The 22,823-nt window shown below is 45.3% G+C and overlaps 1 protein-coding gene across 12 annotated transcripts in view; it reads left to right on the top strand.

Annotated features, from left to right (window-relative positions):
- DOP1B (DOP1 leucine zipper like protein B) overlaps positions 1–22,823 on the top strand; it is a 130,175-nt gene that overhangs the window by 44,288 nt on the left and 63,064 nt on the right. For all 12 annotated transcript variants that reach the window (XR_006057540.2, XR_006057542.1, XR_006057541.2 and 9 more), the window contains exons 6-13: positions 312–410; positions 736–859; positions 3,013–3,122; positions 6,492–6,606; positions 11,885–12,005; positions 13,946–14,065; positions 19,360–19,462; positions 20,832–21,023. Coding sequence is in view for 7 of the 12 variants with exons in the window: in XM_042238307.1 (XP_042094241.1) it covers positions 312–410; positions 736–859; positions 3,013–3,122; positions 6,492–6,606; positions 11,885–12,005; positions 13,946–14,065; positions 19,360–19,462; positions 20,832–21,023 (984 nt within the window). In the remaining 5 variants the exon portion in view is untranslated. The remainder of the gene's footprint in view (positions 1–311; positions 411–735; positions 860–3,012; positions 3,123–6,491; positions 6,607–11,884; positions 12,006–13,945; positions 14,066–19,359; positions 19,463–20,831; positions 21,024–22,823) is intronic.

Below are 22,823 nucleotides of genomic sequence, written 5' to 3' on the forward strand. Positions count from 1 at the left end.
TGTAGGACCTGAGGTCTTTGAGCCTGGCCATCCGGTCCAAGCCTCTCCACTTCTGAAATCAAACAGTGCCGTCTTTCCCGCCACACAGAGCCCTCCCACCCCCCCCCCCCCCCCACCCCCACCCCCAGCATCTGGAGCTAGAACCAAGTTTCCCATATTTACACCGTGTTGTTCTGTTCCACGTGACGTTAACACAATGGTTTCAAGATGACCAGGGAAAGTTGTTTTCATTTTTACGACTAAAAAGAATAGCTGCAAATGATGCTCAGTGTCTTGGGCGTGAAATGTTCACGGCGTTTTGTCCCTTGCAGATAAAGTCCTTATGTGCTTCCCTGTTGGACTCAAACGTGCTGGTGCAAAGAAATAACCTGGAGATTGTCCTGTTCTTCTTCCCATTTTATACCTGTCTGGTGAGCAATCTGTGTTCTTCCAGGGCAGTGCTGGTCTTCTCTGAGGCCGTGGGTTAGGTGGGAGAGACCCGGGCTGTCTTGTCAGGAGGGCAGGGCAGGTGCTCAGTGACCACTGTCCACGTTCAGCTCATTTCTGTGCGGGTGGTGTTTCCATAGCAGAATCGAGTAGCTTCTCCCCTGGGCAGCGTGTGAAGAACCCACCCCTTTTGAGAACCTCTCTTTAAGGTAAAGCTTTGTAGGCTGCTGGAGAGGGTCCACATGTCAGAAGGCCAGCAGTTTACCGTGTCATCACCTTGTGGTAAAGTTTCCTCTGTCTTCCTCCTAGGATTCCAACGAGAGAGCCATCCCCCTGCTCAGATCCGACATTGTGCGTGTCCTCTCAGCTGCCACTCAGACCCTCCTGAGACGGGATATGTCTCTGAACAGAAGGCTTTACGCGTGGTTACTTGGTACATAGGGGCTAGAGACCCAGAGGGAAGGTGCTGATTTGGGGAATAAATTCTAATCTTGGTGATGCGTTTCTGAATGTCATCAGTGCAGGAAGACAGCATGCAGACCGAACTGTCAACTGGTCAGCAGAGTTCTGCTGTCTAGCCTGCAGCTTTGGCTATTTTGCAGTCAGTACATAAAATACAGAGAAGTAACAGGATTTTCTGGAGAAGGAGATGGCAACCCACTGCAGTGTTCTTGCCTGGGAAATCCCACGGACAGAGGAGCCTGGCAGGCTACAGTCGTCCATGGGGTTGCAAAGAGTCAGACACGACCGAGCAGCTGAGCGATGAGATTTGTAAAATGTTAACTGAATTCCATTTTAAGAAACTTGAAAGACCACAAAATAACAGTGGCTAAGCCTTATTTAGGTAGAAGCCTGCTGCTGTGGAGAAGCTTCATGGGATACGGGTGTGTGTGAGAAAACCCAGAAACGTGGGAATATGGTCAAGGAAGGTTTTGATGGTTCAGATGGTAAAGAATCTTTCTGCAATGCAGATATCCTGGGTTTAATCCCTGGGTCAGGAAGATTACCCTGGAGAAGGGAATGGCTGCCCACTCCAGTCTTCTTGCCTGGAGAATTCCATGGACAAAGGAGCCTGGAGGGCTACAGTCCGTGGGGCCGCAAAGAGTCAGACACGACTGAGCGACTCACACTTTGACTTTGTTTGGGTGACTTTGGGAGCCCACGAGAACCCTCGTTCATGTTTCTGCGCACTTCTCTTCTTGTGGACAGACTGTACACCTGCAGGAAAAGAGCCCTTGACTGTCAGTTGAAAGGCTTCGTGGTGACAAGTTCAGGAGATCATAGGGCCTAAAAGGTAGCACTTTGTGAATGTTGCAGATTCCCAAGTTCATGTCCCTAAGAGAAGATGGTGTACAGAGTGATTGTGAAAGGACTCCAGAGCTTCTCTTTTAAGGCTTTATTTTTCTAGAGCAGTTTTAGGCACAGCACAACTAAGAGGATGGTATGGAAAGTTCCCATCTAGCCCTCCTCCCTGAAATGCACGCGGGCCTGCCCCTAACTAGCATCCCCCAGTGGAGCGGCACGTTTATCACAGTCGAGGGACCTACACCGATACATCATCATCACCACAGGCACCCCCTACCCCGTTTATTCCCACTCAGTACTGTGCATTCTGTGGCTTTAGACAAAGGTCTATAATAATACATGTCTCCCATTAGAGTGTCACCCGGAGGATTTTCACTGGCTTGAAAATCCTCTGCTTCTCAGCTTGTTTTCTTTTTAACCCTCGTGGTGCCCAGTCACTCAGTCGTGTCCGACTCTTTGCAACCCCATGGACTATAGCCCGCCAGCCTCCTCTGTCTATGGGATTCTCCAGGCAAGAATACTGGGGTGGGTTGCCATGTCCTCCAGGGGATCTTCCTGACCCAGGAATCAAACTCACGTCTCCTGCTTGGCAGATGGATTCTTTACTACTGTGCCACCTGGCATATCAATGTCAGAAAGTCCTCTTAACCCTTTCTTCCCCTGGTTATAAAGCTTTCAGAAGTCATAGCATGGAAGCTTATGAAGGATCTCCAGAGGGATATTTACAGGCTCTTTAAACATTTTTTTTGTTAAAAGGATGATTTTGTCAAATGCACAGCTCCCTCCCAGGGGGCTCAGCACCTTGTCTGTAGGGAGGACCTGGGACCCGAGCTCAGTAGCAGCTTCTACTTGTATAAGCTGTGACCCCAGGAGTCCAGACTCTGCTTAGAAAGATGCTGTGCCTTATCCTAAGGACCTTAGAGACTCAGCCACGGCTCAAAGTGAGTGCATCCAGATGAGAATACCTTGATTTCTCATACTGCTGTACAAGTAAGCACCGGTTTTCACAAATGATAGGCATTCTGTTTGATTCTCATAATCATACTTGTCAAAGACAATCAGGATGAACTCAGCTGAGGCCCGTTGAGATGGAATTCTGCCTGTCTGATTCCTGGCACACCACTGTCAGAAAGATAGGACTTGGTTTCACTGAATCTGATTTTTGATTTCTGTTGGAGGCATTCTATTTTTTGAAATACCAGAGCATAAGACCTTTGCACAATAAGATGTACTCTAAATGTGTAAATTACTTTACATCTCATGGTTCTTGTTCTTTTATAGGTTCAGATATTAAAGGAAATACCATCGTGCCCGAATCTGAAGTCTCAAATGTTTATGAAGACCAGTCTGTGTATTTTTTTGAGAAATACTCCAAGGATCTTTTAGTTGAGGTAAAGGAGCATTTCTGGAAAGGGGATCTCAATCAGGACCTTCCTAATTGTGGTTTTTCAGTGGGGTTCCTTGTGGGACCTCAGAGTAGACATGGGGCCCATTCCTTCATACACAGTTGGGGAAAATCCATGTGTGGTCATCCCCTGGAATCCACAGGGAGTGGTTCCAGCCCTTCCTGCACTCCCATCCTGTGGATACCAAACTCCACAGATGCTTAAGTCCCTGTATATAACACAGCCTGGTGTTTGCATGCAACATATGCTCGTCCTCTCGTGTGCCGTAACTCAGCACTGCATTACTTGTGATACCACCTCTAGACGATTTGTGACATAAATGCTATGTAAATATGTTGCGGAACTCAGCGTAAATGCTATATAAGTAGTTGCTAATGCATGGCAAGCTCAGGCTTTGCCTTTGGGAACTTTCTGGAATTTTTTTCCCCCAAAATATTTGCAATCTGTGGACGACTGAATCCGAGGCTGCAAGACCCATGGTACGGAGGGCCACGGGTTGTCATCTCGTGCTGTGTGACTGCTTTTACTTCTATCCCAGAATATTGAACAACTAGAAGTGACCCCTGATGTCACTCTGAGACAGCTGATTCTTTTTTTTTTCATTGTAGGCTAATTACTTTACAATATTGTGGTGGTTTTTACCATACATTGACATGAATCAGCCACGGGTGTACATGTATTCCCCATCCTGAACCCCGCTCCCACCTCCCTCCCCACCCCATCCCTCTGGGTCATCCCAGTGCACCAGCCCTGAGCACCCTGTCTCATGCATCAAACCTGGACTGGCGATCTGTTTCACATATGGTAGTACACATGTTTCAGTGCTATTCTCAAATAACCCCACCCTCGCCTTATCCCACAGAGTCCAAAAGTCTGTTCTTTACATCTGTGTCTCTTTTGAGAGAGAGCTGATTCTTAAGTAGGTTGATAAGGAGTCAAGGGCCCTCAAGGAGAAAGGGACAAATCTTTGTTTTCCCTACATTCCTTCATCTTAGTCACATAAGACATGTTTTTTTCCTTAAACTCTGAGTTGTTATGACAACAATCTATCTCTTCTAAGACTAACATTCTTTTAACCCAGAGCTAATGATTACACAGCAAAACAACTCTCTTGCTCAAGGGTCTGCTTTTCCTTAAACTCTATCAGTTCAGTTCAGTTGCTCAGTCGTGTCCAACTCTTTGCAACCCCATGAATTGCAGCACGCCAGGCCTCCCTGTCCATCACCAGCTCCCGGAGTTTACCCAGACTCATGTCCATCGAGTCAGTGATGCCATCCAGCCATCTCATTCTCTGTCATCCCCTTCTCCTCCTGCCCCCAATCCCTCCCAGCATCAGGGTCTTTTCCAGTGACTCAACTCTTCGCATCAGGTGGCGAAAGTATTGGAGTTTCAGCTTCAACATCAGTCCTTCCGATGAACACCCAGGAATGATCTCCTTTACGATGGACTGGTTGGATCTCCTTGCAGTCCAGGGGACTCTCAAGAGTCTTCTCCAACACCACAGTTCAAAAGCATCAATTCTTTGGCGCTCAGCTTTCTTCACAGTCCAACTCTCACATCCATACATGACCACAGGAAAAACGATAGCCTTGACTAAGATGGACCTTTGTTGGCAAAATAATGTCTCTGCTTTTGAATATGCTATCTAGGTTGGTCATAACTTCCTTCCAAGGAGTAAGTGTCTTTTAATTTCATGGCTGCAGTCACCATCTCCACTGATTTTGGAGCCCAAAAAAATAAAGTCTAACACTGTTTCCGCTGTTTCCCCATCTATTTCCCATGAAATGATGGGGCCAGATGCCATGATCTTCATTTTCTGAATGTTGAGCTTTAAGCCAACTCTTTCACTCTCTTCTTTCACTTTCATCAAGAGGCTTTTTAGTTCCTCTTCACTTTCTACCATATCCGTGGTGTCATCTGCATATCTGAGGTTATTGATATTTCTCCTGGCAATCTTGATTCTAGCTTGTGCTTCTTCCAGCCCAGGGTTTCTTATGATGTACTCTGCATATAAATTAAATAAGCAGGGTGACTATACAGCCTTGACGTTCTGCTTTCCCAGTTTGGAACCAGTCTGTTGTTCCATGTCCAGTTCTAACTGTTGCTTCCTGACCTGCATACAGATTTCTCAAGAGGCAGGTCAGGTGGTCTGGTATTCCCATCTCTTTCAGAATTTTCCACAGTTTATTGTGATCCACGCTGTCAACGGCTTTGGCATAGTCAATAAAGCAGAAATAGATGTTTTCTGAAACTCTCTTGCTTTTTCAGTGATCCAGCGGATGTTGGCAGTTTGATCCCTGGTTCCTCTGCCTTTTCTAAAACCAGCTTGAACATCTGGAAGTTGATGGTTCACGTGTTGCTGAAGCCTGGCTTGGAGAATTTTGAGCATTACTTTACTAGCATGTGAGATGAGTGCAATTGTGCGGTAGTTTGAGCATTCTTTGGCATTGCCTTTCTTTGGGATTGGAATGAAAACTGACCTTTTCCAGTCCTATGGCCACTGCTGAGTTTTCCAAATTTGCTTGCATATTGAGTGCAGCACTTTCACAGCATCATCTTTCAGGATTTGAAATAGCTCCACTGGAATTCCATCACCTCCACTAGCTTTGTTCATAGTGATACTTTCTAAGGCCCACTTGACTTCTCATTCTGGGATGTCTGGCTTTAGGTGAGTGATCACACCATTGTGATTATCTGGGTTGTGAAGATCTTTTTTGTACAGTTCTTCTGTGTAGTCGTGCCACCTCTTGTTAATATCTTCTGCTTCTTTTAGGTCCATACAATTTCTGTCCTTTATCGAGCTCATCTTTGCATGAAATGTTTGTTAGTCTTTCCCATTCTGTTGTTTTCCTCTATTTATTTGCATTGATCACTGAGGAAGGCTTTCTTATCTCTCCTTGCTATCCTTTGGAACTCTGCATTCAAATGGGAATATCTTTCCTTTTCTCCTTTGCTTAAACTCTGTACTAATAATTATATAGCAACAATGTATCCTGCTCAAGTACATGTTTCTCCTCAAGAACCTTCTGAGTCATCCTGTTATCTTAAGAGATAGGTTGTGGGAGTGGGTCTGGTAAGACCTTTCTACTGTTTGCAAGCAACTGAGAAAGTATATAAATCCCCACCCGAACTCCACCTGCTTCTGATGTCAGAAGTGTTTCTCTGTCCACTTTTCACCTTAATAAAACTTTTGCTGCACAAAGCTCTGAGTGACTAAAGCCAAGTCTCTAGTCCCAAAGCAAAACCCTCTCCTTTGGAGACTCCGAATCCAACACCATTCACCATAAGCCATCAACACTATACTGTATATAATACCCTAATGTGTGGCTTTTTAAAAAAAACAAAACAAAACAGGGTCTGGCTGAGATCCTGCACCAGAAGTTCCCTGACATCGATGTAGAGGAGCGCCACCACGGGTACCTGAAGCCTTTCCGGATCCTCGTCAGTCTGCTCGACAAGCCGGAAATAGGTAATGCTAGACGTGCTCTACCAACATGTGCCCAAGGTGGATTCCCTGCTGAGCGGGAGTTCAATATCGGTGAGGTGCAATCACCCCATTGTTTGGTAGTGCTTTAGTTGCCAACTCGGGTCCGACTCTGGCGACCCCATGGACTGCAGCCCGCCAGGCTCCTCTATCCACGGGATTTTCCAGGCAAGAACAGTGGAGTGGGTTGCCATTGCCCTCTCCAGGGGATCTTCCCGACCCACGAATCGAACCCAGGTCTCCTGCATTGAAGGCAGGTCTCCTGCATTGCCAGTGGATTCTTTGCCGACTGAGCTACAAGGGAAGCCACTGCATCGTTTAGAATACAGTTTAATCTTTGAAATTTCAGAATCTCGAGGGACTTCAGTCATGCTCTGTGCTTCAGTTTTCACTGTTTGCTGCTGCTGCTAAGTCGCTTTGGTCGTGTCCAACTCTCTGCGATCGCACGTTCTGTAGGATTGTAGCCCACCAGGCTCCTCTGTCCATGGGATTCTCCAGGCGCAAATACTGGAGTGGGTTGCCATATCCTTCTCCAGGAGATCTTCCCAACCCCGGGATCGAACACGGGTTTCTCACCTTTGCAGGCAGTTTCTTCTTAAATTTTTTGCACAGTTACTTGAATTTTTATTTTAGGAAAATACCTTTGAGCTGTTATGCTCATTGGAACACATGCCTGCAGGGCATGTACAATACTGACTTTGTGAGAACGTGTCTTCAGTTAAATGGCTTTGGTTGTATTCTCAAGAAAACAGGGGACCCTCCTCCATCTTTTTGCCTTGGGAGTCCAGACAAGCTCTCTCTGCCATGTAGGCCTCAGTCTTTTCCTCTGTCACATGAAGGAGGGTCTGATTTTGGAGAGACAGCAGTGAGTGGTAACTTGAAGCAAGATCTTAGACCCCTGCCCAGGAATTGAACCTGGGTATCCTGGATGAGATCAACCCTGGGATTTCTTTGGAAGGAATGATGCTAAAGCTGAAGCTCCAGTACTTTGGCCACCTCATGCGAAGAGTTGACTCATTGGAAAAGACCCTGATGCTGGGAGAGATTGTGGGCAGGAGGAGAAGGGGACGACCGAGGATGAGATGGCTGGATGGCATCACGGACTCGATGGACGTGAGTCTGAGTGAACTCTGGGAGTTGGTGATGGACAGGGAGGCCTGGTGTGCTGCAATTCATGGGGTCGCAAAGAGTCGGACACGACTGAGCGACTGAACTGAACTGATCGTGGATGAAAGCCAGGAATCCTGGCCACTAGTCCAGCAAGGGCTAGAGGCAAGAAGCAAAATTCCACTGGCCCTTGCCCCCACTGTAAAATACATTTGTCAAAGAGGCAAAAGCTATAAAAACAGGTACAAAGTTTATTATTAGAGACTCAGAACAACAAGTAGGAGAGCACACAGAGAAATAGTTTGTTAAGACAGAAGGAAGGCAGAAATAGGGCCTCCCCAATGGCTCAGTGGTAAAGAACCCACCTGCAGTGCAGGAGATGTAGGAGACCGAGGTTCGATCCCTGGGTCCAGAAGATCCCCTGGAGAAGGAGATGGCAATCCACTCCGGTATTCTTGCCTGGAAATCCCATGGACAGAGGAGCCTGGTGGGCCACAGTCCAGGGGATCGTAAAGAGTCGGGCACGACTGAGCATGCACATGGCAGGTCCATCGGCAAGGCAGAGAAAGGGTGTGGGTGTCCCGTCTATTGCGGAGAGCAGCAGAGAGATGGTTAAATCATCTGTATAGGGCAGTTCCTCCGAGTCTCTGCCTTTGGCCAGTTACCTGATTTCTTTTCCCACACCCGGCGAGCCTGAGGACCCTCCCCAACATGTGTGTGCAACTTTTTCCCAAGATGGATTCCAGCCCAAAGGCCAACAGGGGGGAGGCTTAGCATTACCTATTATGGGATGGTGCCCCTCCTCTTTTGACCCCCCAAGGAGCCTTCCTGTGCTGTGTCTCCCTTGCCCCAAGGAGGGGAAATACGTGAACTTGTGATCCTTTACGCAAATGGAGTTCAGCCCCCCTGTCCCTGCCCACGGCTGTATCTTAAAACAGGAAGGAAGCCTGGCTCTTTACCCTGTTTCTGTTATTCCTGTTTTGAAGTGCAAACAGGAGGCTGATGGTAAATATCCAGCCTCCAGCCCACCTGCCTCCTTTCCTCAAGAAATGTAAACAGGAGTCTGGTTGTAAACGCCCCACCTAGAGCCCATCTGTCTCAGGCCTCAGGTTAAACTAGACTCTGGGTCCGGAAGGCTCCCCCTTTACACACTGTGGTTCTCTGGGCGTCGAAAAGGAAAATGGCCTTTTCTCTCCCTTGCTTTAAAAAAGATAAGAAACTGCTCCAGTGTCCATTCACCCTGAGAAATCAGCACCTCACGCCTTGAACAGCGTCACCAGCCAGGAAAGCCCTTCTGCCCCGGATTCAGTCTCGATGGCGTCCTCTGAGCCATCTGCTCAGGGTGGCCTGCTGCTCGGGCGCTGTTTGCAGAGAACAGGAGCAGAGAGTGTTAGCGAAGTTCCTCTCCGTCAGGCATCAGGACGGGGACCTTTCCTTAATGCTTTCAGAGACAGGCTTGAGGCATCTGTGCAGCCGGGGAGGCGCTAACGTCTAGACAAATAAAAGGAAACGTAGGCTTCTGGTCAAGTTAGAAGGGAGACTGTGGTCCTGATGTGTCCTACCTGTTGTTAATAATAGTGACATTGAGGGGCAATCATTTTGTGCTTCATTATTTGTTGTTGTTGTCACTCAGTTGTGTCTCTCTGTGGCCCCATGAACTGAAGCATGCCAGGCTTCCTTGTCCTTCACTATCTCCAGGAGCTTGCTCAAACTCATGTCCATCGAGTCAGTGATGCCATCCAACCATCTCATCCTCTGTCAACCCCTTCTCCCCCTGCCTTCAATCTTTCCCTGTACCAGGGTCTTTTCCAGTGAATTGGCTCTTTGTATCAGGTGGCTGAAGTATTAGAGCTTCAACATCAGTCCTTCCAATGAATATCCAGGGTTGATCTCCTTTAGGATGAACTGGTTGGATCTCCTTGCAGTCCAAGGGACTCTCAAGAGTCTTTTCCAACACCACAGTTCAAAAGCATCAATTCTTCAGCGTTCAGCCTTCTTTATGGTCCAGCTCTCATATCCATACATCCCTCGTGGCTCAGACAGTAAAGAATCTGCCTGCAGTGCAGAAGACCCATGTTTGACCCCTGAGTCTGGAAAATCCCCTGGAGAAGGGAACGGCTACCCACTCCAGTGTTCTTGCCTGAAGAATTCCATGGACAGAGGAGCCTGGCAGGCTACAGACCAACTCAAAGAGTTGGACATGACTGAGCAACTAACACACACATCATTGATAAACATCCATGCATACGTCATACCTCCAAAAACCCTGAGTAACTTTTCTGACTACACATGTTCTGCAGATGGAGACTAGAGTAGAGCAAGTCTGAGTCATTTTCCAGGGCCCACCCAGGAGCTGGGACTGAAACTCTGGAGTCTGTCTGACTGCAGAACCTGACCTCTGCTTGTCAGAATGTTACTCCTTACTTGATGACCCTCGGATGGCCCATCCCCAACATGTTAACTCCTGTAACACAGATGAACTTGGGTGCATGACAGACGCAGCTCTGTTTGCTCCTGATCAAATTGAAAGCACAAGGCTTGTGTGTCTCCAGGCTCCGGCCTTGGGGATGGGTGTTTTATGTCAAGGCCTTGACCTGGGTCAAGTGAGTGTTGAACTAACTAGGGCTCCAGGTTCTATTTTCTGGAATGGGATGAATGATGGGCTTCTGCCCCATCACAGAAGTCGAATTTGTCTCTCTCATAATTTAGTTTCCCATTGAAAGGTACACGTGAAGAGCAAAGGGGCGGGTGATACCGTCGACTGGAAGGCCTGAGACGGTCAGTCTTGCCTGTGCTTTGTCTCCCAGGCATTAGCCAGTTTGTCATTTCTCCTTGAATGTCAACCACTTTCCTTCACTAGGAAAACCATTTGGGTTGGGAAGATCCTCTGGAGTAGGAAATGGCAACCCACTCCAGTATTCATGCCTGTAAAATTCCATGATCAGAGGAACCTGGCAGGCTATGGTCCAGGGGGTCACAAATACCCAACAAGACTGAACACGTACACACAGTTTTACGCTGTAGATAAAATACAACCTGGGGCTTATTGTGAAAAGGGGGCCTTTGCCTCTGGAAGCGTAAGAGATTAGATTATTTGCTTAAGCTTTGTTGACAGAGCTTCTGTTTTCTCTGTCTCATGCTGTGTTCATTCCTCTGATTACTAGGGTGGGAAGCCATGCCCTTCCATGAGGCCTGCTGGTTGGTGCTCGAGGAGCAGAAATGTCCAGTCGCTTCCCACCTGCCTTTCTGGCAGGGTCCAGTTCTCTTGTGCCTTTTTAAGCTTTTCTGGGTTGGTTATTTCTCTTCTGTCATTCTGCTCATCATTAAAAGTATTCAGAATAGGAAATTGCCCTACTCTGTTGGGGTTTATGTAGAGGCACTGCCTCTGGCTGGGCAGTTTCTGTACTCTTAATATTCATCCCCTGCCTCCACCCGGGAGAATCCACCTAGGCTAGTTACTCAGCCTCAGTTGCCTCATCCGTAATCAGGATACCTCATTACATACCTGGTTCTTTGGCTGTTGTAAGGATTAAATAAGTTAATAGTTACAGAATTCTCAGAGTAGTGGCCAGCACATAGTAAGTCCTACAAAAATGTTCCCTTGGACACTAAGATCAAACCAGTCAATCCTAAGGGAAATCAACCCTGAATATTTATTGGAACATCTGATGCTGAAGCTCCAATACTTTGGCCACCTGACGCGAAGTGGTGACTCATTGGAAAAGACCCCGATGCTGGGAAGAATTGAGGGCAGGAGGAGAAGGGGACGATAGAGGATGAGATAGTTGTTTGGCATCAGTGACTCAGTGGACATGAGTTTGAGTAAATTCCGGAAGATAGTGAAGGACAGGGTAGCCTGGTGTGCTGTAGTCCATGAGGTCACAAAGAGTTGGACATGATTGAGTGACTGAACAACAACAAAAATGGTGAGTGTCTTCATGGATGTTATTCCCTCAATTAAAGTTGTGATTTTCACAACCGAAGTTAAGTTTCTATACATTTAAGACTATACAGATTATCTATGTTTATGGAGTTACTCATGATATGTTTTACACATTTGTCATTTGTTGGTTTAAAAATGGATTTTTAAAAAATATTGATATTTTATTTCTTATTTACTCATTCATTCGTTTGGCCATTTTCTTTTTAATTGCAGGGCCTCAAGTTGTTGAGAATTTGTTTCTCGAAGTCATCCGGGCATTTTATTCTTACTGCAGAGATGCTCTTGGCTCTGATCTTAAACTTAGCTACACTCAAAGTGGAAATTCAGTGATAAGGTAGGGGCGTGACTTTCAAATTCACTCTTCCTCCCTCCCTAATGCTGCATTTTTTTCTGTTTGCCATCCATTGTGATGTGCTCCGAGGTGTAGCAGGTCAAGCCACTCCTTAAGATAACCTTTGCTCGTAAATCAGTCAACCTGAATCAACTTTTCCCTGTTGAATGCTGAGAAGGTTACAGGGAGTTTGATCTTATCTCTGCCCCAGCCTGGGAAGTACAGATTGTGTTTTGACAGAGTGTGAAAAGTTGTTCAACAAAGGTAGCTGGGTCTAGTATACAAGTGTGAGTTACCGGGAGGAGGGCAGGGAGGAGGTGGGGTCAGGAAGTGGGGCGGGTGGGTGTGAGTCTTCAGGATACAAGTCAGAGGGCGAGGAGGGGCCCCAGGGGCTCATGCTCTAGGACCAGAAGGCACAGCAAGTGGGGTTTGGGAGACGGCAGACAAGGCAATAACTTACACAGTGTGTCGTTATCCATCAGCCCTGTGTCTTGTTCTGTTTTTGTTCTTTTCAAGGTAGGGTGCGTGCTAAGTCGCTTCAGCCGTGTCCAACTATGCACCCCTATGGACTGCAGCCCGCCAGGCTCCTCTGTCCCTAGGGTTCTTCAGGCAAGAATACTGGAGTTAGTGGTCAAGTCCTTCTCCAGGGGACCTTCCTGACCCAGGAATTGAACTCCTGTCTCCTGCCTCTTCCTTTTCCCTTTATTCTTAATGTAATTCCTTTTTCCCTGACTTGGCATTGGTCTACTGAAAATTTAGGACTTCCCAGGTGGCTCAGTGGTAAAGAACCTGCCTGCCAATGCAGGTGATGGAGGTTCAGTCCCTGCGTGGGGAAGGTGCCCTGGAGGGCACGACGACCCACTCCAGTATTCTCGCCCGGAGAATCCCAGGGATAGAGGAACCTGGTGGGCTACAGTCCCTGGGGTCGCGAAGAGTCAGACATGACTGAATGCACACACACACACACACACACAAGTATTGAAAATTGGAATCTATTAGGTTTTTCTGGTTATTAACTGTAAGTATACCAAGAGTCTTTCGTGTTTGTTTTTTTCCTCACAGAATAAGAGTAGTTTACTGTTTTCCTGAATATGAAAGTAATACATGTTCATGGTAGAATGTACCAATATCTAAAAGTATCGAGAAAAAAAAGATACCATCCATAATCCCACCGCCCTTCTGAGAAAAACATAAAACATTCCAGACTTTCAATGCATAAGTATATAGCAACCTATCTTTTGTTTTTAAGCTGAAGTTACAGTAACTGTTCAGTTGCCTGTTTATTTTTTTTTAATTCAAGTTATGACTGGCTCTACAGTCTTCTCCTATGGAGGATAATGGTTGCCTTAGAGTCCTTAGTAAGGAGCTGTCACTTACTTAAGAAATCCTGACTAATCGATCAATCTCTGAATGACTTTTGGGTGGTTTCTACTTTTTCAGTATTTTATAATGACGTTCTCATAATTCCCTTATGTGTACATCTTTGTGTGCTTGTACAAGGATTTCTATACCATACGTCCCTAGAATAAATGCCCTGAGTTACAGAAGATGTGCGTTTAAATGTTAGCCAAATTTCTCTCCTAAATGGCTGTACTGTGTTATTTTACCAATAGAGTATGTAATTACCAATAGCTGGACTTAATCTGGTTTCCATATCACATTCTTTTTTCAGTAGCTCTTAAGCTTACTTCTGAGGGAATGTATCAATATATATACTATTTAGGATGGCACGTGCTTGCTCTTCCCTATATAAGAACAGTAATATTTTATCTATGACCAACTTTGTCAGCCTCTCTAGAAATAAGTCATAAAAGATTGAAACGGGTTTATTCACATACTGCACGCCAGGTGAATGAATGGTACAATGAATTTGTGTTTTTCAGACATGGTATTCCTGTAACACAGGATTTTTCATAGATATAAGTATCCCTCTTCTTTTACAGTGCAATAAAAGAAAACAGAAACGCCTCTGAGATTGTTAAGACAGTGAATTTGCTGATCACGTCCCTGAGTTCAGACTTCCTCTGGGATTACATGACAAGGTGTTTTGAGGACTGTTTCAGGTAAGGCTCCAGTTCAGGCTTTATAAACATGTGGGAAGGAGTTGAGGCTGTCATGGTTTTTTATAGCTGCTCACTCTGGTCAGGTTATACTCAGTGGCTAACACTGGGATGATCTCTGCTGAGTACATGATTGGATTCACAAATTCAGAATTAAGAACCTTGCCATTGATAGGGTTCACACAATGCTGATGCTTCTTCAGTTCAGTTCAGTTCAGTCGCTCAGTTGTGTCCAACTCTTTGCGACCCCATGAATCGCAGCACGCCAGGCCTCCCTGTCCATCACCAACTCCCGGAGTTCACTCAGACTCACATCCATCGAGTCCGTGATGCCATCCAGCCCTCTCATCCTCTGTCGTCCCCTTCTCCTCCTGCCCCCAATCCCTCCCAGCATCAGAGTCTTTTCAAATGAGTCAACTCTTCACATGAGGTGGCCAAAGTACTGGAGTTTCAGCTTTAGCATCATTCCTTCCAAAGAAATCCCAGGGCTGATCTCCTTCAGAATGGACTGGTTGGATCTCCTTGCAGTCCAAGGGACTCTCAAGAGTCTTTTCCAACGCCACAGTTCAAAAGCATCAATTCTTTGGCACTTAGCCTTCTTCACAGTCCAACTGTCACATCCATACATGACCACAGGAGAAACCATAGCCTTGACTAGACGGACCTTAGTCGGTAAAGTCATGTCTCTGTTTTTGAATATGCTGTTTAGGTTGGTCATAGCTTTTCTTCCAAGGAGTAAGTGTCTCTTAATTTCATGGCTGCAGTCACCATCTGCAGTGATTTTGGAGCCGCAAAAAATAAAGTCTGACACTGTTTCCACTGTTTCCCCATGTATTTCCCATGAAGTGATGGGACCAGATGCCATGATCTTTGTTTTCTAAATGTTGAGCTTTAGCCAACTTTTGCACTCTCCACTTTCACTTTCGTCAAAAGGCTTTTTAGTTCCTCTTCACTTTCTACCAAAAGGGTGGTGTCATCTGCATATCTGAGGTTATTGATATTTCTCCTGGCATCTTGATTCCAGCTTGTGTTTCTTCCAGTCCAGCGTTTCTCATGATGCTTCCTTATTAAAGTCAAACTTTAGAAACAAACCCATGCATTTTATAGTTGGCATCAATCTAGTCAGGTTTCTTCCCACTGTGCCCTTAGAGCCCTGATCTATTCAACAAGCTTGGTTTTGTGGCCCAGGGACTAAAGAGAGAGTATTTTTCAAATCATCAGTCATCTTAAATTCTTACTGAAATCAGTGTATAATGGGTTCAGATGGAAGCGTTTATGTTCTGAGCTTCTGTAATCAGCTTTCCCGTCACTTTCAATCTGGTGGATTGCACTGACTCCAAACTGTGGGGTGGTAGCCAGCTTGGGACTGCAAGCTTCCCTGCAGGGCCCTTTCCCAGGAGATTTTCCCCATAAAGGAGGATGGGTGTAATCTCTCAGATCCAGTTGTGTCCTGTGATTCATGCTATAAAACTTAATTCCTGTCACCTCCTTTGGAACATTCTGCACTATCACACTGTCTTCAGTACCTGTAACGTTTGTCTCAGGCTGTCCCTTCCACATACCCCCAGGAGAAGAAGGCACATCCATCAGGTAAGAGAGCCAGAGATCAGAGATGTGACGGATCCTGTGTGACATAGCACAGCAGATCAGCAGCAGCTGAGACTGGAGCCAGGCCTGCCTGCCTGACGTCCCAGCTGTTCCTGCCATGTCCTCTGCTGCCTCTGGTGCCAGACCCAGCAAGCACTCCAATCTGTGATGAATAAATTACTTGTAATTGGATCCACGGGTGACAGCAAGGCCATGCTATACTGAGACCGGAATGTGTTTTGGTCAGCTTAGTTCCATTTCAGAGTTACAAGGAACACTTTCTTTAAAAAAGTGAATTAACTGTGAAACATTTCAGGTGCAGGAAAAGATGGGAAATATTGTGAGACACACGTGAACCCATTGCTAAAATTGTGGACAGTATTTGACCTTCGGTTTTCATATCTTTTTTTTAAGGAATAAAACGTTACCACTCAGAGCCAACCCCTTACCTTCCCAGTGGCTTCCCTTCTTTCATCCCAGCTTTAATCACTGTCCTGAAGTTCATGTTTGTCCCAGTGATGGCTGAAATCCCTTGCGTTCCTAAACACTAATAATGAGGAAATAGAGAAATTAGGGAAACAATTCCATTCACCATTGCAACGAAAAGAATAAAATACTTAGGAATATATCTACCTAAAGAAACTAAAGACCTATATATAGAAAACTATAAAATACTGGTAAAAGAAATCAGAGGACACTAATAGATGGAGAACTATACCGTGTTCATGGATCGGAAGAATCAATATAGTGAAAATGAGTATACTACCCAAAGCAATCTATAGATTCAGTGCAATCCCTATTAAGCTACCAACGGTATTTTTCACAGAGCTAGAACAAATAATTTCACGATTTGTATGGAAATACAAAAAACCTCAAATAGCCAAAGCAATCTTGAGAAAGAAGAATGGAACTGGAGGAATCAACCTGCCTGACTTCAGGCTCTACTACAAAGCCACAGCCATCAAGACAGTATGGTACTGGCACAAAGACAGAAATACAGATCAATGGAACAAAATAGAAAGCCCAGAGATAAATCCACACACCTATGGACATCTTATCTTTGACAAAGGAGGCAAGAATATACAATGGATTAAAGACAATCTCTTCCACAAGTGGGGCTGGGAAAACTGGTCAACCACTTGTAAAAGAATGAAACTAGAACACTTTCTAACACCATACACAAAAATAAACTCAAAATAGATTAAAGATCTAAACGTAAGACCAGAAACTATAAAACTCATAGAGGAGAACATAGGCAAAACACTCTCTGATATAAATCACAGCAGGATCCTCTATGACACACCTCCCAGAATATTGGAAATAAAAGCAAAAATAAACAAATGGGACCTAATTAAAATTAAAAGCTTCTGCACAACAAAGGAAACTATAAGCAAGGTGAAAAGACAGCCTTCAGAATGGAAGAACATAATAGCAAATGAAGCAACTGACAAAGGATATACAAAATATATCTCAAAAGGATATCTCAAAAATATACAAGCAACTCCTGCAGCTCAAGTCCAGAAAAATAAACGACCCAATCAAAAATGGTCCAAAGAACTAAACAGACGTTTCTCCAAAGAAGACATACAGATGGCTAACGAACACACGAAAAGATGCTCAATATCACTCATTATCAGAAAAATGCAAATCAAAACCACAATGAGGTACCATTTCACACCAGTCAGAATGGCTGTGATCCAAAAGTCTACAAGCAATAAGTGCTGGAGAGGGTGTGGAGAAAAGGGAACCCTCTTACACTGTTGGTGGGAATGTAAACTAGTACAGCCACTATGGAGAACAGTGTGGAGATTCCTTAAAAAACTGGAAATAGAACTGCCTTATGACCCAGCAATCCCACTGCTGGGCATACACACCGAGGAAACCAGAATTGAAAGAGACACATGTACCCCAATGTTCATCGCAGCACTGTTTATAATAGCCAAGACATGGAAGCAACCTAGATGTCCATCAGCAGATGAATGTTGAAGAAAGCTGTGGTACATATACACAATGGAGTATTATTCAGCCATTAAAAAGAATACATTTGAATCAGTTCTAATGAGGTGGATGAAACTGGAGCCAATTATACAGAGTGAAGTAAGCCAGAAAGAAAAACACCAATACAGTACACTAATGCATATATATGGAATTTAGAAAGATGGTAACGATAACCCTGTATGCGAGACAGCAGAAGAGACACAGATTTATTGAACAGTCTTTTGGACTCTGTGGGAGAGGGAGAGGGTGGGATGATTTGGGAGAATGGCATTGAAACATGTATAATATATGAAACGAATCGCCAGTCCAGGTTCAATGCATGATACAGGATGCTTGGGGCTGGTGCACTGGGATGACTCAGAGGGATGGTACGGGGAGAGAGGTGGGAGGGGGGTTCAGGATGGGGAACACGTGTACACCCATGGCGGATTCATGTTGATGTATGGCAAAACCAATACAATACTGTAAAGTTTAAAAAAAAAAAGTAATGGTACATATAAAAAAATTAAAAAGAGAAGCAGACCTAAAGAAAAAAGGAATAAAACGTTACCACCCAGACAGAGCTAACCCCTTTTCTTCCCAGCGTCTTCCCTTCTTTCATCCCAGCTTTAATCACTGTCCTGAAGTTCATGTTTGTCCCAGTGATGTCTATGCTTTTATAACAAATATAAAAAGTATCCAGTATAAAAACAGCTATCCAGAAACAATACAGTCTGTTTGCCTCTTCAAGTTTTACATCAATGGTATCAAATTGCATATAACTTTTCATCCATGTGTGTTTGGTTGGGAGGTGGGGGTCAAAGCCCTCTGGAGATTTATCTGTATGGTAACATACACACCTAGTCCGTTCACCTTGGGTGCAGTCAACCAGTGTGTGAATAAACCAGTTTCAGTCTTTTCATCGCTGCAGGTAGTACCCTGGTGACTGCACTGATCCTGTCTCTTTATATGCAGACATGGGGGGTCTCTTTAGGCACCTAGGAGCAGAACCTCCTGGATGTAGTGAATGCAGTTCTTCTATTTCTTACCCAGATGTACACTGAGATACCTAAGCGATCATTTACAGTGAAGAAAGTTAAGTCGAACTGTACTGTGATAGCAGGATCAATCCAAAATTTCTGTTTTGAGAACCAGTATATTGACTTTTTAACTTAGGTATCCAGTTGCCTACTTATTGAAAAGGAAGTGTTGAGTTTGAGAATAAGATAAGCAGCTACCAGTAGAGTTCCCCATTGGAGCAGCAGTTCTCTCTGGGAGCTGAGGGATTCTAAGCTCATGAGGATGATAGAGGGGTGGGAGTGGGCGGGGGAGCTATCTCCGGTTGCTCCCACAGCAAGTCGAACAGCTGTCCTGCAGTCTGGAGCCAGGCTCCTTCCCTGGGAACATGCCTTTGGTTTGGGGCTGGGGACCTGAAATTGTTGCTGTTGACAGTTTCAGATCAGCCGGGTGTGGAATCCCATGGGTGTATGGACCACCCTCAGGTGCTATGATAAGGTTCAGGTCAGAGTCAGCCTGTTTCGGAGATAATTAGACTCAAGACTTACTGACGCTTCTCTGTGTTAGATCGTTTTGGGCATCAAGGCTGAATTATTAGAACTACAGAAGCTGTCTTTCACTGTGGTTGAAATAGAATAAATTACTTTATTGGAAATCATAGGAATTGCTTGACAGTATTACAAGAAAGTGGTTTTTCTTTCCTGTGGTTCATGCAGGCCCGTGAAGCAGAGTCCCTCTGTTGGGAGAATCATCGGCCCTCCCCCGACGGTCTCAGAGCTCTGCACCCTCCTCGTGTTCCTTCTGGACGTGATCCCCCTGGTAGGTTCTTTGCTCTCCAGAGGTGACTCTGTGCTGGCTGTCGTCTGCATTCTTATTAGTGGTGTTTTTCTAAACCTCGTCTTACCGACAAGGCTTCCCTTGTGTAGCTCAGTTGGTAAAGAATCTACCTGCAATGCAGGAGATCGGGGTTCGATCCCTGGGTCAGAAAGATCCCCTGGAGAAGAGAATGGCAACTTACTCCAGTATTCTTGCCTGGAGAATCCCCATGGACAGAGGAACCTGGTGGGCTACAGTCCCTGGGGTCGCAAAGAGTCACACACGACTTAGTGACTAAACCACCACCCCCGCCACCATCTTACTGAAGAGGTGGTTGTACATAGACACCACTTAATGTTTGTTTCAGCATGGAAGATGTAGCTGAACGTGATCTCATATCTTTTAGGCCCTTGTGATATCAGGAGTTATAACACTTCAGCCAGTGGTAAGTGGGCTGAGATGAAGTTATGGAGACCAGATAAGGAGCTGGGTGGCATCCTTGGACAGCAGTTATTTAGGAATGAGTATCGTGATATATAGATAGATAGAATGAAAGTCGCTCAGTCACGTCTGACTCTTTGCAACCCCATGGACTGTAGCCTGCCAGGCTCCTGTGTGTGTGGGATTCTCCAGGCAAGAATGCTGGAATGGGTAGCCTTTCCCTTCTCCAGGAGATCTTCCCAACTCAGGGATGGAACCCAGGTCTCCCGCGTTGCAGGTGGATTCTTTACCAGCTGATCCACCAGAGAAGGAATGTTATTTCTTTTTTTTTTTTTGGTCTCAAATCTTTATTTTTCTTTTTTCTTTTTTTTTTTTTTTAATTTTAAAATCTTTAATTCTTACATGCGTTCCCAAACATGACCCCCCCTCCCGCCTCCCTCCCCACAACATCTCTCTGGGTCATCCCCATGCACTAGCCCCAAGCATGCTGCACCCTACTGTTATTTCTTTTTTAAAAAATTTTTAAAAGAAAATTTTGGTCCCGCTGCCCTGGCACCTTGATTTTCTGACCAGAGATCAAACCCTCACCCCCTGCATTTGGAAGCATGGAGTTTTAACCACTGGACCCCCAGGGAGGTCCCAGAAAGTAAATGTATTTCCTAAAAGTTGTATCCTTGGCTAATTTTCTCCAAGGAAACAAATTCCCTTAATAGAGAAATGAATATGGCAGTCATTTTCTGCTAGAAAGATGGAAGCCACCTGAAAAGGGAAAAAATGTCCACGGATGTATTAGATCAAGAAGAAACACTATTTTGTTTTGCGACTTGGAAACAAACATGGAACAAACTTAGGCTCAAAAAACACTTGCGTTTTCCAAGGCACCGCTTTCTGCTGATCACACATGAGTTAAACCCACATCTGTGTTTCACAGGAACTTTACTCGGAGGTGCAAACCCAGTACCTCCCACAGGTGCTTGGCTGCCTGCTGCAGCCTCTGGCCGAGGAGATGGAGATGCTGAGCTTACCCGAACTCACGCACGCCCTGAGGACCTGTTTCAAAGTGCTCAGCAAGGTCCAAATGCCGCCTTCCTACCTGGACACGGAGCCCACAAGTGGGAGCTTGGTATGTGCTGGGAGGAGCCAACATGGCTTTTCGGGCTAACAGGCCCTTGGGCCTCCGTGGATAGGAGTAAAGACTGGAAGACATATCGGTACTATCCAAGGCAGGCTTCTAAGACCCTCATATGCTTTGTGAAAGCTTGTTGTGTTGAAGTAACCCCGTTTGTTTCACCCTCTGCCCTGCTGTGTTTCTGCAGAAGCCCACCGCTAAGCTAATGGTTACACACAGCTCACCATCTTGACCTTTCTATGTGTATGTTTGTATATGAGGAAGTTTGCCTTTTTTTTTTTTTTTTTTTATGTACAAGTGAGATAGTAGTCCCTGGGGCTGCAGTAAGATGACAGAAAAGCAGAAAGTTCCCGTCTCCCAGCTCTGGAGGCCAGATGTCCGAGGCTAAGTTGTTAGCAGAGTGGTTCCTTGTAGGCTGTGAGGGAGCATCTGTTCCGTGCATTGCCTCTGTCTTCTAGTGTTTCTGGCGTTCTTGACATGTAGACCCGCTGCCCCAATCTCAGCCTCCCCCTTCCCATATCTTCCCCGTGTGCATATCTGTGTGTGTCCAGATTTCACCTTTTTATAAGGACACCCATCACACTGGATTAGGACCCACCCTAATGACCTCATTTCACTTGATCATCTGCAAGGACCCTAATTCCAAATAAGATCACAGTCACAAATACTGGTGTTGGCGGGGCTTCAGCATTTTTTTTGGGGGGGGGAACATAATTCAACCCATAACAGATATTATTTCTCTGATTTGCTTTGGTTTTCATCCAAACACTACTTGGAGAGCATCTGTATCTGTGTACAGACAGAGGTATCTTGCTGGTTTCTCATTTGTGCATGAGAATCTATGGTATGGCTTTACAGTTTCTTCAACTACTCCCCTATTGAGGGTGTTTTTTTTTTTTTTCCAGTTATTTCTAGTTTTTAACTGCTACAGTGCCGCTGTCAACATCTTCATACAACCTGCTGTCAAGTCTGCCAGTGTCTCTGAGGAATCAGTTCCTAGAAATGGGAATCAAGCCCATTTCTTAATGTGAAGAGATGCTGCCAAATTGTCCTCCAAAAAGACTATAACAATACGGTTCCATGAGCAGCTTAAGGCCCATGGTCTTTGAATTATTTTTTAATTTTCTGCTTTGTTTAGGGATTTGAAAGTCCTGCCCTTGAGATCCATTCGGTGCAGTGGCAGACAGGAACAGGCTAAAAATGGGAACCCTTCCTGAAAGAAGGGTGGCTTCCATGGTGGCTCAGAGGGTAAAGCATCTGCCTGCAATGCTGGAGACCTGGGTTTGATCCCTGGGTTGGGAAGATCCCCTGGAGAAGGAAATGGCAACCCACTCCAGTACTCTTGCCTGGAAAATTCCATGGATGGAGGAGCCTGGTAGGCTACTGTCAATGGGGTCGAAGAATTGGACATGACTGAGTGACTTCACCTTATTCCTTTTCCTGAAAGGAGAGCCTTGCATGTTGGTTAGTGCTGGGAGGCAGGTAGGCTGCCCGTGGGGCTTGAAGCTCAGTTTGCAGACTAGTTACCAGTTCTTCCTTCACTCTCAAAGCTAGTTTTTTTTTTTCCCCCTAGCTGTTAAAACTCTTGGAAAAAATCTTCAAAAGGATGTAAGCTATAAAGTATAAGCATGTGTTGTGTACAAATATAAATAACAATGTTTCCAAATATTTGCATAATACTGTCTCATTCTTCCCCAGAGAGTGGGTCAGGTGCTGAAAAGGTTTCAGTTTAATGTAGTATTCCCTGAGTAACAGTATATAAGAAGTTGATTCATTGAAGTGCCATCCTTCTGA

The sequence above is a fragment of the Ovis aries genome, chromosome 1 (genome assembly GCF_016772045.2).
Source record: "Ovis aries strain OAR_USU_Benz2616 breed Rambouillet chromosome 1, ARS-UI_Ramb_v3.0, whole genome shotgun sequence".
Classification (NCBI taxonomy): Eukaryota; Metazoa; Chordata; class Mammalia; order Artiodactyla; family Bovidae; genus Ovis; species Ovis aries.